Raw genomic sequence first — 15,400 nt, forward strand, 5'->3', positions numbered from 1 at the left:
AGGTAGTATAAGTTCTCTGTTTTGATTAAGGTTAAATTCAACGACTACAGGATTCACCTTTTAAAAGCATTCGGTTAACACGTTCACAACGTTGTACAGCTGTCACCACTGTCTAATTCCAAAACCTTTTCATCACCCTGAAAAGAAACCTCATCCCCATTAGCACTCACTTTCCTAGACCTGCCCCTCCTGCCTCAGCCGCTGGCAACCACTAATCTACTTCCTGTCTCTATGGATTTGCTTATTCATTCATTTCGTGTAAGTGGATTCATACAATATGTGGCCCCTTGTGTCTGGCTTCTTTCACTCAGCATAATGTTTACAAGGCTCATTTAGGCTGCAGCATGGGTCACTCCTGTCTATTGCAGAATAATATTGCATGCTCTGGAAATGCCACATTTTGTTTATCCATTCATCAGTTGATGGGTACTTGGGTGGTTTCCACTTTTTGGCAGTTGCGAACAGTGCTGCCACGGACATCCTACAACTTCCTGTGTGGATGCACATTTTTGGTTCCCTTGGGAATATATTATGACACATGATTTGCAAATATTTCCCCCCACTTTGTGTGTTGTCCTCTCATTTTCTCGAGCATCTCTTTTGAAGCACAAAAGTCGATCATTTTGATGAGATCTTTTTCCCTTCGGTTGCTTATGTGTTTGGTGTCAGACCTAAGAAACCATTATCTCAAGGTGCTGAAGATTTCCACCTATGTGTTCTTTTAGGAACCCTACAAGTTTAGCTCTTCTATTCACATCCTTGGTCTACCTTGAATTAGTTTTTATATATGGCTTGAAGTAGAAGTCCAGTTTCATGCTTCTGCATGTGTAGATCCAGGTGATCCAGAGCCATTTGTTAAAGGGCTGTCTTGGCAACTGTGTTAAGGGCAGGTTTTCTTTGGTTCTATTCTTTGCTTTGACTGTTTCTAGGATATTATTGCCTATTTTCTCTTCCCGATGAATTTCAGGATCAAATTTTAAGCTCTGTAATAATCCACTGAAGCTATTTATCTATTAATAATGTGGTTAATAATCCATTGTAATAAATACACCAAGATCAATTTTCCTATTCACGTACATGGTACGTTTTTATGGCCTTCCATCTAGTCTTGGATTTTTTTTTCATATTGCTGTCATGAAGTTTTCATTAGGGTTATTCCTAGGTATTGGATAGGTTTTGTTGATATCACAAATAGGATCTTTTTTCTATTATATCTTCTACATCTATTTTTAATGTAAAGGAAGACTGGGTGTTTTTCTTAACTTATCTCCTATCAGACCATCTTATCAGCTTAGTTTATAGTTTGTATAAACTTAGCCCATCTTGGATTTTTTTTTCTGCTCTTGATTATGCTGACTGCAAACAATGAGAGTTTTGTGGCTCTCTTCTTTTGGCTCCCAGACAATGTTGAGGGGTGGGGTGGCTAGGCGTCCAGGGGCCAAGGCAGGAGAGACAACTGCTCACAGAGGGAAAGCATGTGCAGAGATGGGAGGCAGTTAGTTCTGCTTGGCTGGAAGACTCTAGGGCAGGAGCAGCCACGGTGAGGCAGACCTCTCCAGTGAGTATATGGCTCAGGGAGGACAGTGGTAGGGGAACACCTGCCCACCGGCCACATCAGGTATCCACCCAGACCTGGCTGCCAGCTTGCCTTTTTAGTATCCACATGAAATTACTTTTGAAAGGCTCCACGCCCCCCCCCCTTAGATAAGTGGACGTGCGTACTTGAGGGAGGCGTGGTAACAATTTTCTAACCATGAGGGGGCCATGTAACTGGATCATAATGTCCCCAGGGCACCCGAGGGATCCCAGCGGGGGGATTTCAGTCCTGGGTGCCCAGCAGGCACATCAGGGCAGAGAAGGCTCAGAAAGCAAAAGAGCAGCGGCTGATGGGTTTAGGCCGCCCAGGGTGACCAGAATCACGGATTTTGTCTGTTACCCATCATACACTCCAGATTTTGCCTCATTTTAGAGAAATACGAGATGTTGCACTGGCAGCCGAGTATTGGTTAAACAATTAAAAACCAAATAGCGACAATAATCTTAATTGCTGACCTCTGAAATTTCAAACTCATTTATTTTCAGTCTCAATTTATTTTTTAATAGATTATTTATCAGACTTACTTTCAAATTAAATACTCAGAAATATAAGCTCATTAAAGCATGAGCTGAGAACAAATTAGTATAAAATTAATTTCCAGTTCACCAAGTGGGTTGAAACAGTGCTGATAACAGAGCGGGGGTGGATCCTTGCTCTCATGAGCTGGTCCTGAAACCATCCTGCCTCTTTCCATCATTACTGGGGTTCATAACTTATTTCTTAGTGCTGAAACTACTTTTAAAAAATATATTTGAGAGAGAGAGAGAGAGCGAGCAAGTATGCACAAGCAGGGGGAGTGGCAGGCAGAGAGAGAGGGAGGGGGGGGAAGCAGATTCCCTGTGGAGCAGGGAGCTGGACACAGGGCTCGACCCCAGGACCCTGAGATCATGACCTGAGCCGAAGGCAGATGCTTCCCCGGTCACCCTAGTGCTAGAACTACTTTCAATTCATCTGAGGACAGCTAACAAGGCCACTGCTCACTCCTTAACCTTTTAGATTACCAAGTATAGCAGCTAGAACTCCAAATTCCAGATTCTCCAGGACAATTAGAATTTCATGAAGTTTTAATTTTTTCAATATGATTCAGCACACGCTTAAACAACCGTGATTTCATTTTCAGGATGCAGCAAGTCATATGGATAACCTCAAACTCAGAAAGACATGCTCATCACACCATGTGCTGCATAATTGGTTGTGAATTTGATTACGAGGAGTGGAAGAGGTGTAGCCTTGTGCTCCCTGGGAGGTTTCGCCCCCCTCCAGTGGTGGCTGAGGCAGGGGGAGCAGTCCCCCACTTGGAGCTGGGGGGGTCCTCCAGGTGAGCGCTGCCACCATACCAGAGGGCCAGGTTGCCTCTTGTGGGCTGATGCTAAGAGGCAGGATTCCATCAGGCCCTGTGGATTCGCAAACACCTGGCCTGTTGGCTGCGAGGGTGACCGCGCCAGTGAGAGACACAGCAGGCATCCATCACGCCCTGGGAGGTCCTGCGCCCACGGCGCACTGCAGCTATGATCCCAACACTTCCCCTTGAGAACATTCCCGAAGCATCCCCTTCCACAGCCTCAAGAGTGCCCACTACTATCTCTTTTTTATCACACCCGTGTCTGTAAAGGCGTCGCTGAATAGAGGACACTGTCCCGCTAGCACGTCGATGCTGCTGTTCTGCTGATCCGATACATTCTGTTTCTACCAACAAAACATAACACAGAAAACAGTCCCAAACATGCATAACCACAAAATTACATCTTTTCCTTTACAAAACCTCTAACCATGTATTTTATATACTTATTACTTAACCTAATGCGTTTCCCCACTCCAGTAAAATAAATTTTCCTTCTGTTTAATACTATCAATCAAATGTAATGGTGGGTAAGAGGGAGATGGAATGAGAACACTTGGGCCTCAGAAGAGTAGCCCTCCACCCTCTGCCATATGGGAAGCAAAGTACAAATTCTGTTACCCGACTCTCAGCAGACTTGAAAGGGATTTTATCTGTTTAAATTGCTAACAAAAATGGCCTGACCTTGTGATTCCAAAGGAAAGGGAGCAGACAAAGCCTGTTAGGGATGATGCTGAGTGAAAATTATCTTCCATGCCACTTTTCCTCAGGAAGTTGACGGCCACCCCCACCCGCCAAGGTGCATCATATGCAATGTGCCCAACTGCCTCCTCGTGTTAGTACTGGAGTCACACAGGGTTCTAGCTGAAAGGGTGCTTCAGGTCATCTAAGGCCAACCTTCCTCTTTCAGGCAACCCCCTTCCTGAGCAGCTATGGAAACTGAGGCCCCAACGGGCGAAGTGACTGTCAAAGGCCACGGGGTTGGTCGGTGGCACAGCAGAGGGACTGACGTTTCGACCTGACTCCAGGCCAGACGGCTTCCCTCTGTGTCTTGCCACTGTGACCATGTGCCCCTGTAGGTCTCTCTTTTTGGACAGAAGCGATCACCTAAAATCCAAACTTAGATGCCTTCTGGAGTCCAATAAGGCCTATTGTAATGGCACTCAGGGAATTGTAGGAAAGTGAACTGATTTCCAAACTCGCAGAGAGCCCTGCAGATAGAAGTAGTGCAAAGGCAAGCAAGTGTGTGTAGGTCTGCATGGAAGCGTGTGTGCATGTGCACATGCGTGTATGTACCTACATGTGTCTGTATGAGCTATTGGCCTGCACTTCAGCACAACCATGGTCTAGGCCGTGTTCCCTCGTATGGAACATCAAGCCCCACATACCATGTGTTTGCTTGTGGTAGTGCAGTCAAGCAAAGGAAAAAGTGATTTTGCAGCCCCGTGTGTCTCTCTGGCTGGGCCACGTTACGCTCAGCCTTGAATGAGGGACAGGATCGCTGAGCAATACGTCACCACGCCCATACTCCCAGGGCTATCTTTTGCTCTCAGCTCTAACAAGAACCATGTCTGGTTAAATGACTATAAAGGACGAACCTCAAGGGCCATTCACATCATTTCGCTGGGCTGGAATTCTGCATCAGGGAACACATGCTTAAGAAATCATGTTCACGTTCCTCGGGACCTCCCAGCAAAGTGGGCCTGGAAACAGGATGTCTGCAAGAATGAGCATGCTAGATGGATCCTGAGTGGAGAGTCTTGGAATCCGAGACGTGGAGTCTCAGTTTTTAATCTGTAAAATGGGAGTGACACTTACTGCCCAGGGTTTTAGGGATCCAATAAACATTTCACAAGGAAACGGTCTCTGAAAAGGCACCGTCAGAGATCTTGAATGTGAAAATAGGTATTGTAAGCCTGCTGTGCCATAAACTCAACTTTCCTCCGCGCTGAACCCTAGCTCTGTGTATTTTTGCTGAATGCATGAATGTGTGTGAGAGCAATGGACACTGTGGAGAGAAGGGGGCTGATTTTCTTACAGTCTTGCATGGGTTCCAAACCCCCAGCTGCAAATCTGCTTGCATGTTGTGTGGGACTTTGTTGAACTGTGCAAGCGAGCAGGAGCGGCCTGTTGGCAGTCAGGTCGGAAGAGCGGAGGCGCCAGTTGCCATTTCACGGGGACGCCTGTACCTGAAGAACTCTGCTCAGCACTGCGCATCACCCCCTCTCCTGGCCGCGGCCCATATTCTCATCCTGCTCTTATGATATAGAGGGACTTCCAAAGGAACATACGGTCCAGGGTGGCTATGAGTTGTTGTGGGCAGTGGTACCGCTGGCTCGCTTTCCTAAAGGCCTGACTGTGTGCCAGGTTCAGTGTCTGAGTCATGTTCACATTCATGGCCGGTTAAGTGCTTCAGCTGGGCTTTGAACCTGGGCAGTCTGCCTCCCTGGCTTGTGATCCTAACCTTACACACACTGCCTCCAGACGGAAGGCCTCACTCACAGCCTTCCTCTCTGACAACTTTGGAAAAGGAAAGTCGCTCAAACCTGGGGTTCCTCTGGGAACTTGTTCCAGATTCCACATGGATTTGGCGCTTCCATTGTTTGGCTCCTAGAGTATCATTGCGATGGGCCCGTCATGTCGTCTGTAGTCAGACTGTGCTCACAGAGACTGTGTCCTCCTCCCTTCTGTGAACGGCCACAAAGCACTGGACTCTTACTGATCTCCATTCAGTTGGGCCCCAGAGCGACGCACTTAGTGAATTCCCAGAGGGCTGTTGGGCCTTTTCTCTCCCATGTCCCAGGACTGCAGTTCCGCAGGACAGCCTCTGCTCTCCCCCAGAAGCATCTGCTGGGTGTCTCCCTGCAAACGAATGCTAGTCCATTCCCTAATCCACCTTGCTACAGTTTTCTAGACTAATTCCATTACCACAGCCAGGAACACCTAACAGAGAGCCTTCTGTGTTCTGTTCCCAATGAATCAGGCAGGATCACAGTGGCCAGGAGCTCCGATTTTAAAGTCTGACTACATGGTCTTGAATCCTTATCAGCTCTGGGCTTGATCTAGTTACTTAACTCTGCTAGGTTTCAGATTCCTTATCTGGCTATAAAAATAGCAAACATTGATTTATTGGGAGGATCAAACAACAAAACGTCTAAGAAGCATGCCTTGCATATCCCTGGTGCTCACTTAATGCTAGCAGGCGTCATAGTGAGCACTCAGTATATGTTTGTTGTCGGGTGAGCATCTGAATGAATGAGTGATGCACACATGAAGAACGAGGTATGTCACCTCTGAGGAATGTGCATGCTGGTCTAAGAAGTCTGGACTCGATGGAGGGGGCATTGGGGAAGCTACTGATGATGATCGAGGAGGATCAAAGTAAGTGCAACAGGAACCGGCACAAAGAGAAAGATGTTCTGGAAGGACAGGACTGCTGAGCCAGGAAGAGGGGCTGGATTGAACCCAGGGGATACAGGAAATGGAGAGGTAAGGTCAGGTGGCTGTGACGTCTTGTGGTGGAAGGCAGGGCCTGCGCTGGGAGCAGAAGGGTCCATGGACAAGGAAAGTGTGGAAGATGCAGTGGGGCAGGGTCACCATGGGATACGGTCAGTGCCCCAGTGGGTGGAAAAGCAGAACAGCCACGTGGGGAGAGTGGATAGATTGGATGGGTGTAGAGTACAGTGAAGGCAGGGAAATTAAATCCATTTTAAAGCACTTCTCAAGAGTCTGATAACAAGCCTTTGCTCACACCTGCTACACTTAATGAATGGCCTGCGACTTCCCTCCTACATCCAGAGTCATCTTTTCATACATTTCATGCTAACTGTTGAGGGGTGAGGTTGACTCCCTAAGATCCACTTGCCCTGAAATGTTTAGTCCAAGCCAACTGCAGAGATTCAACTCCTTTTATTTATTTTTTTCAGAAAGGGAGAGAGAGAGTTGGTGAGGGAGAAGGGCAGAGAAAGAGAGAGAAAAAATCTCAAGCAGACTCTGTGCTGACCATGGAGCCTGATGTTGGGCTCAATCCCACACCCCTGAGTTCATGACCAGAGCTGAAATCTTAACCTACTGGGCCACCCAGATTTCCCTCGACTCTTTTTTTGATAGGAAACATTTGCCATGGCAGTGGATGGGATGTCACCCAAACAATACTTTCAACAATCAAAATATTGGATTCCACATCTGCCTGATGTCCAGCCTCACTTAACACTGACTGGTCTCCTATTGGTATCCTCCCAACGAATGTCTTATTAAGTTTTCCCAAGAGAAACACATACAACAAATGGAACCTTTTTGGGAGTGACTCACGCATCTAGGGTCAGACATTTCCCTTCTCCATCCCCATGGCCCAGGCCTCAGCAGCCATGTCCCCTCTGCTGGGCTTTAGGCTTTTTCACAAGAGCCAGCTGCCTCATCTTGCCGAATCCCTGCTCTTGCTGTCTCTGTTTACCGCTTTGTGTGGTAGCCAGTGGGTCTTTCAAAGCCTATACTGGTCATGACACCCCCCAGAGTTGAGACCCTTATGGCTTCCCAATGCTCCTCCACAACAAAAAAATGCATCACCATGACCTCCAAGGCTTACACGTTCTGGCCCCTGACAACTCTTAAACACTTCCCTGCCTACAAGTAAAGCTCAGCATCAGCCTGGAATGTCCGTCTCTCACCCGTCCCGAGTCGTATCTCAACCTTTGGATCTCAGGTCATGCGCTCCTTCCTCCATGAAGATGTCCATGATCCCTTAGACCAGATGAGGCCCCTCAACCTTTCCTTCAGCACACTTATCACAGATTTTTATTAGGTTTGCGATACTTGGAAAAATGTCAATCTCCTCCCTCTAGCCCTATCCCTTAATCTATATTCAATGACTGCTGTCCCCTCAGTGGTGGCCATAGTGTCTGGCCACGTGCAGGTGCTCAGTTAGTGTACGTCCAACAGATGAGTGTGCATTTCCACCCATCCATCCCTGACAACCCTTGGGAGGCGTTCTGGAGCGTTACTCTGGCCTTTCCCCAAGTTGTCTTCTGGGATGCAAATAGCACAATGTCATGTGCATCGTCTCCCACAGGCCTTATTAAAAGTAACAATATAAAACATAATCTTCCCTCAGATGTGGCCGGCAGAGGATAAAACCACAAATATTTCAGCCTGTCAGGACAATGGAGAGATAAAAGACAAGCGATTAATTCCAAAATTAAAATCAGCCACTACGCGGCATGTCAACCAGCTTACGCTGATGGTTGAGAGATGAAATTTTAAAAAAGAGAGTACTACAGCCAAAAGTGGTTCTTATTTTTTCATAATCTTAAATGGAGGAAAATTCATAGTGTGCTGACTTTAGGGGGTAAGAAGATGAGTCAGCACATTTCTTTTTTGTTCTCCAGCCTGATTCAATAAAAACAAAACCCCAAAAGCTGCGTCTGTCTCCTCACCATGAAAGATAATACGAGGTCACGGACTCTCCTCAAGGGGGTTTCTGTTGGGAGGACCAGCTGTCGGGGGCTGTGGGTTCTCTTTAGTGGGGAAGACTGTTCACTCCTTATCTTTACACTAACACGGCTGATGGCTCAGGAAGGGGACAAAATAGATGCTGGAATACAAGACAGGTCTTCCTCTTTCTAATATGTGCTTGCTGTTTCTGGAGGTTTTGGGCGGGGGGCAGTTAATTACCTTCAAAACAAGGGACTTCTGGTATATTCTGCTGGAAGATACAACTTTGGCCGGGGTGGGACTGAGGCATCCTGCCATTTCCAACCTTCATCTCTACTGCTCCGTTCTTGCTAGCCAAGCCATGGGGCTCATCCCAGGGAGGCTGGGGATACAGGCACTGTTGCTGAGAAGAGTCCATGCAGGGAGTGGGCAAGGCTTAGCCACCACTGACTGAGGGAGGACGGCAAGGCTAGACTCATGGCCTTTCCCAGCATGGGCTCTCCCCGCCCAATGAGCAGGGACTGGGGTTGTCAGGCCTGCTGGCTCCCACCCCCTTCTCCCTATAAAGGACACTTCCACGCAAGGAACGACGGAAGAGAAGGGATGGAGCAGACATCTGCCTGTCTGTACTGTGACCTTGTAGAAAAATGAGAAGAAAGAAAAACATAATCCCCCCCCATCACAGAAAATAGAAAAATACAGAGTTCCTCCCCAATAGAGATGGCCACTGTTAGCATTCTGGCACGTGGCCTCCCAGCTAGTCTCATAGACGTCTACCTTTGTAGTCTACAGACCGCACTGTCCGAGCCCCTAACAGACCCTGCAGCTGTCAGGTCCTCATTTAGCCTAGTCTTCTATCTCTTCTTCTTTCTTATTTGTCTTCCCAAATGAGAAAAAAAGGACAAAAATTGCCTAAGAAAAGGAAAACTAGAAAGGGAGATTGAAACCAAAAACATAAAACAAGTAAAATAATTTTGGGACCATATCTTACACATTCTGGGTGTGTCCGTGTTAGACGCTCACCCCTCCTATACGACGGGTAAGTGGAGGACTCAAGAATTTATATGCTTAAGAGTGCATTTTATTCATCCTATATCCTCACAGGCTAACAGTGTTGGCACACAGAAGGTGGTTAATAAATGTCTCTGGAGTGCATGAGTAAATGAATGAATGGAGGGGCATCTGGGTGGCTCAGTGGTTGAGCATCTGCCTTCGGCTCAGGGCATGGTCCTGGGATCTAGTCCCGCATCAGGCTCCCCTGCAGGGAGCCTGCTTCTCCCTCTGCCTGTGTCTCTGCCTCTCTCTATGTCTCTCAAATAAATAAATAAAATCTTAAAAAAAAAAAAAAAGAATGAATGGATTCTCAGTGGCATCAACCAAGATGCTGCAGTGGCTACATGAATCAGTTTTGGAAGGTCTAGTCTATGCAATATGATATATGGGGACAGAAGGGAGATATGAGAAATATTTCCCAACTGTAAGAGCTCTTTTAATCTATATAATAAATAGTATGGATTATATTTGAAGAAATATATCAATTATAATAATACTTTTCATCTACAGATATTAATACATTAAATGATATTATCCGACACACTGATGTTGAACTATCTTCACATTCCTCAGGTAAGTACAATTTGGTCACAAAGTATTTTTAAAAATCTGTGCTGGATATGATCTGCAAATATTTTATTTAGGATTTTTGCAACTATGTTTATAACTGAAACTAGTCTATAATATTCATGTTGTGGATGTTCTTTTTCTGAGTTTTGTAGTTCCTCTCTCCTCCTTTAGAAAATTAAAAAAAAAAATCTCAAGAACTATTTGGTCTTTACAGATTTGGTAAAAGTTACCTGGTAAAATATTTGGGTTTGATGTCATTTGAGGGGGGAGATTACAAAAATACTACTTTTTATTTAATTTCTTTATATGGTTATATTTACATTTTTGTTTTATCTTGAACAGTGTTAAGAATTCCCCCCCCTTTTTTAAGGAAATGGTTATTAATGTTGATAGCATTCCTGTAATTCTCAAAATCTCTGAATGACAATAGTTATGTCCATCTTTGTGCTTGTAATACTGTTCCCTGGGAATTCTTCGTTCTTGATTAGATTTGTATTTTATTCATTTTATTAATATTTTCAAAGAACCATCTTCTGGCTTAATTGAATCTCTCAATTATTTTGGTCTTCCTTTTCATTAATTTCTGCTCATCTTTTAAAGTTTTCATTTCTGAGAGTGGTATATTTAAATCTCCCTCTCTGGTTGTGGATTTGTCAGTTTATTTTAATTCTTTTGATTATTGCTTCACATGTTTTGAGGCTATTTTACTGGGACACATAGGTTCAGTTACTTTACCATCCTTTTGAATTGCTCCTTTTCTCATCAAGTAATCAACCCCGTTATCCATAATAATGCTTTTTTTGCCTTAAGATCTAGCTGGTCTGATATGAATGCTATGACAGCAGCTTTCTTTGGGTTAATATTTGTCTACTACACATTTTCTACTCCTTTCACAACCATTTTGTATGTTGAGTGTGAAGCTTGTAAAAATTATGTAGCTGGATTTTAAATTTTAAGCAGATAATCTGTTTTTACTTTAAGAAACAGATTCAATCTATTTACATATAATTAGAATAATACGTTGACTCATTTTTATGTAATTATTTTGTGTTTTATATTTACTCTGCTTTTCAAATCCTTTTCCTTCTTTCCTGGTCTCTGCTGAGCTGATACATTGTTTTTGTTCACTATCTATTATTTGGAATTATACTTTTTGCTTTTCTGTTCTTTTAAGGGTTATACTTAAATTTGCAAGATAGTTATCAAAATCTAAAGTTAATCTGCATCTCTGTTATTTTCAAGTATGATACAAGTTCTTAAACTGTTTTAAATCTTCTCTTTGCTTGCCTTGTCTTAAAACATCCAAATTTAGTCATTATTTTTGTAATTATTACTTTAAATAGCTTACTTAGATTTATTCACATGCAATTATTTGGCTTACTCTTGCCTCTAACATCCTACCCTTGTCTCTTATGTTCCATTTCTTTCTTAGTACAAGAGTCTTTGGTAGATACTCTCTGTTAAAAGTGGAGAGTAGTAAATTCTCGTTTTTGTGTGCAAATGTATTTTATTATTATTTTTGTAATTTCCCCTTGACTCTCTGAAATTTTAATTTTGGAGTTGCTGATAAGAAGTCTGTTGTTGGTTTTGCACAAATTTTGCACAAATGTCTCTTTTCTCTCAGGTGGTTTTACGATCCATCTTTGGTGGTCTGCAGTTTTACTACAAGCCATCCTCGACAGAATTTATTTGCACTCTTCCTGCTTGTGATGCATGTCTTTCTTCAATTCTGGGACATTCTCATTACACTGTTTAAACATTCACTCTGGAATTTTTCTTTTTTTAAAAAAATAGATTTATTTATTTTAGAAAGAAAGTGCACAAGTGGGGAAGGAGGAGGAGGAGGTGGAGGAGGAGGAGGAGGAGGAGAGGAGGAGGGAGAGAGAGAGAGAGAGAGAGAGAGAGAGAGAGAGAGAGAGAGAGAGAGAATCTCAAGCAGACACCATGCTGAACATGGAGCCCAACATGGGGCTCAATCTCATGACTCTGAGATCACAGCCTGAGCTGAAATCAAGAGGCAGACGCTCAACTGACTGAGCCCTTTCACTCTGGAATTTCTGTTAGGCCTATTCTGTTCTCTTTAAAATATTTACGATTTTCTCTGATTTTTCTATTAGCTTGCATTTCCAGAGGGGCCGATACTCTTGTTACTTTTGTCTACTGATGCTCACTTACAGTGGCTTTTCTCACTGTGTTTTGTAATTTTGATTTTGGGCTCATCATTATTTGTTTTTTGTCATGGGCAACTCATGTGATCTGGGTTGTAGAAATATTTCCATAGAACTATTTTGGGTTGGCTTCAGCCCAGGAGACCCAGGATTGCTGATTTGAGACCAATCAAGCTATGACTGGTCCCAATATATTTTTGAGGTCAATATATTGACTGGAAATTGCATTTCTATGCAGGTTTTAGAAATTTAAACACCAGTTCACCCCGCTGCAAACATATACTTATAAGGTTGGCTGGGGTTTCAATTTCTCTATTTTTGTATGAGATCTTTCTTCAATATAGGATCCTTTAAGGCAATTCCTTTTGTTGTCCCTTCTCTGGACTAGGGTTTTTTTCATACATTTTTTTTCACAGAGGAAGCAGCTCTCTGGAGGCCCAGTTCTTGTGGGACTCTCAGTTGTAGGTGCCCATTTCTCTTGTCCCAAATCCCAAGTGCCAGGTAGCTCTTTGTGGTCCCATGACCCCAACTCACCACCCCACTGCTCTGAGCTTACATCCCCTCTTTGTTTCTGCCTCCAAGGATTCCCTGGACTCTTTTAAGCTTGACCAGGCTGGAATATCAATGCCAGGTCATTCCACAAGATTGCTATGAGTCCAAAGGTATCAGTCTGTACTTGCCACATGCCAAACATGTGATGAAGAAAACAAGCGTTGGCATAGTTCAGAGAAGGGAGAAATCCCTGCAGACAAAGTTGCTTGATGATACTTCGACTGCAAATGTAAAGTCTTTTTCTAAGCTTATTCTTTTTAAGACCAATATCCATAGCTTTTTTTTTTAAAGTAATTTTCTTAGTCCTGAGAAGGCAGTATCTCTTTAATCACACACAGGCTGAGCACAGAGAGTACCCAGTAAGTACTTGTTAAAGGATCAAATAAAATTAGCATCTTGTCCAAGTTATATATAAAACTTCAAACACCAGGAAAGCTAAAAGGCGATAAATGCTGTATTATAATAACAACCATGATATAGAACCATCTTATTTATGGTGGATTTATCCTTTATATAAATAAATGGCTTATGCATTTATTTATGGTGGATACACTTACAATAGGTAGGTTACATTTCCAATAGGTAGGATACATTTATAGGTTATGCAGAGTCAGTTTTCCTTCAAATGTCTTCAAGTTACTTGGAGGGTAACACAGCTAAGTTCAGCCTTGGGATAACCGCTTTCCAAGCCATCTTGAACTTTGGTAAGGTTTTCTAGCAAGGATTTGCCTAACTGAGCATCCTCTAGTTATTGGAAGGTGGTTTCAAGGTCAGCTAGATCTCCAAGGACTGTCCTGGTGTGAAGCTGGCCAAGGCCAAGTTTTCCTGGAGTTCTAAAGCAATGCCCAAATCCTGAGTGATGCACAGGCTCTTCATGGGATCTGAGTGAACTTTGAGTGTGTGACTTTGCTAGGATAAAATGGCTGCAAAGTTTAAGCACAGATTTGATAGCACGGTAACATGGTCGTCTTGCAGTGGGACTTACCGTGTAATTTCGAGTGAAGGATATATCAGTACCATCTTGCAGATAATGAGTTTCTGTGAAACTGCTAGCAATGAGACCTCTGTGGAAAAATACAAACAACACAGAAAGATGAGTGTAGAGTTGTATTGATATGTCGCTTGTGAGTTTCTAGGCCACGGGGCAGCCAGCATTTGACCCATCCTTATTTTACAGATGACCAAGTGAGGCTCCCAAATGACCTTCCTCTGCTCAGGAAGGTGACCCTGATGTTCAGGAGGAGACCCAGATGACGGGATTCAGACGTGTGTGCTTTGAACAATAGCTCCCACAGTACGCGCAGAGCCCTCCAGCACACTCTCTGGTGTGCGCACACTCACATACATACATGTGCACGTGCATGCTAGAGCATGCACACAAGCACACGCTCTTCTACAAATCGCATGTACAGGTTTCCAGGTTGGGAGAATCACCTGCCTGGCAGTCACCAGGCTCTGCCATCTAGAATCAATGGCTAAGCCACCTGCTGGGAAAATAATTCTGGGTTCACCGCATCGCTCCTGCTGGTACTTGTTCAGGGGAGAGAAATAGCTGTCATTATGAAAATGTCAAAGAAGAGTTTAGAACAACAATGAAATGTTAAAAGCAGTGCTACAGGTGGTAAGGAAAAATGGTTTCGGACACACTGAAGTATTGAATTTCTACGATAAATTGAAAGGGGGAGAAAAAGTCCTATTTATCCCAACTAAAATTGTATGAGGTCTACCAGAGCTTCACTGATGACAGTAAAAGCACAAGTTTCCTAAGGTTTTAAATTATTTTGCAGTTTCTTTTGTAATATGCGCTATTTTATTCTTTTCAACAGAACTATGACAAATGTTTCCTGTGTACCTACTATGTCCTAGATGCGGTGCCAGCTGGTGGGATACAAAGATAAATAAGGATACGGTGGCCTGGTGCGGTGACAGAGGAAACACCGCTCAGCATGGGCAAGGCTGCCACAGAGGTAGGAACAGTCTTACTGGGGGAAGGGAATAAAGCAGGTGGGATACTGTGGAAGGGGAAGGCTATACACAGGGAACCTGCAGATGGAGCAGCAGATGGCCAGGCAAGAGAGGGGGTAGGAGGAGGGAATTCCAGGCAGAGGATGGCAAGGCCAGGGAGGCCTAAAGTCTGAAATCTGGGAAGCCACGTTGGTGCAAGATGGGGAAGGGCCCTCCGACATGGAGCCTGGTTGTATCTGCCTCGGCAATGAGGAGTTGAGGATTGTTTTACATACTGAGCTTTGCAGGAGGTGCAGCACCTGCCAGTGTGGCTGTCAACCTGCCCGCCCGCCGCCCCTTCGGAGAATGAGCTTCACGCAGTTGGTCGTGTTGGGGTCACTCCTCTTCCAGACCAGAGATGAACCTGGGACCCAAGCGAGCCCATCACAAATCTCTCCCACAGCATGCTGTGAGCTGGGGCTTCCAGGGAAGAAGTCTTGCCTCTTTGTTCTCAAAGCTCCAAAAATACACTCATTAGGGCTTTCCTCAGCCTGGTCCCTTGCTTTACGAGGATGTTGCCCAGGGGACCGTGGCCACCACTCGGCTCTGACAGAGGGGAGTAAGGCGGAGACTTTCCAGGTGTGTTGGAGACCTGCTTTGCCCCCTTCCCTTTCCCCAATAAACACCTCTCCTTTGCTTCAGTTGGCTGGAGTTAGGTTTGGCAACCAGGGTGCTGACAAACAGGGA

The 15,400-nt window shown here is 44.4% G+C and overlaps 1 protein-coding gene across 1 annotated transcript in view; it reads right to left on the reverse strand.

Moving 5' to 3' along the window:
• ADAM12 (ADAM metallopeptidase domain 12) overlaps positions 1-15,400 on the reverse strand; it is a 340,119-nt gene that overhangs the window by 108,067 nt on the left and 216,652 nt on the right. Inside the window, exon 4 of the mRNA XM_055300220.1 lies at positions 13,695-13,773. Within this exon, the coding sequence (XP_055156195.1) occupies positions 13,695-13,773 (79 nt within the window). The remainder of the gene's footprint in view (positions 1-13,694; positions 13,774-15,400) is intronic.

The sequence above is a fragment of the Nyctereutes procyonoides genome, unplaced genomic scaffold, assembly GCF_905146905.1.
Source record: "Nyctereutes procyonoides isolate TBG_1078 unplaced genomic scaffold, NYPRO_anot_genome, whole genome shotgun sequence".
NCBI classification, from domain to species: Eukaryota; Metazoa; Chordata; class Mammalia; order Carnivora; family Canidae; genus Nyctereutes; species Nyctereutes procyonoides.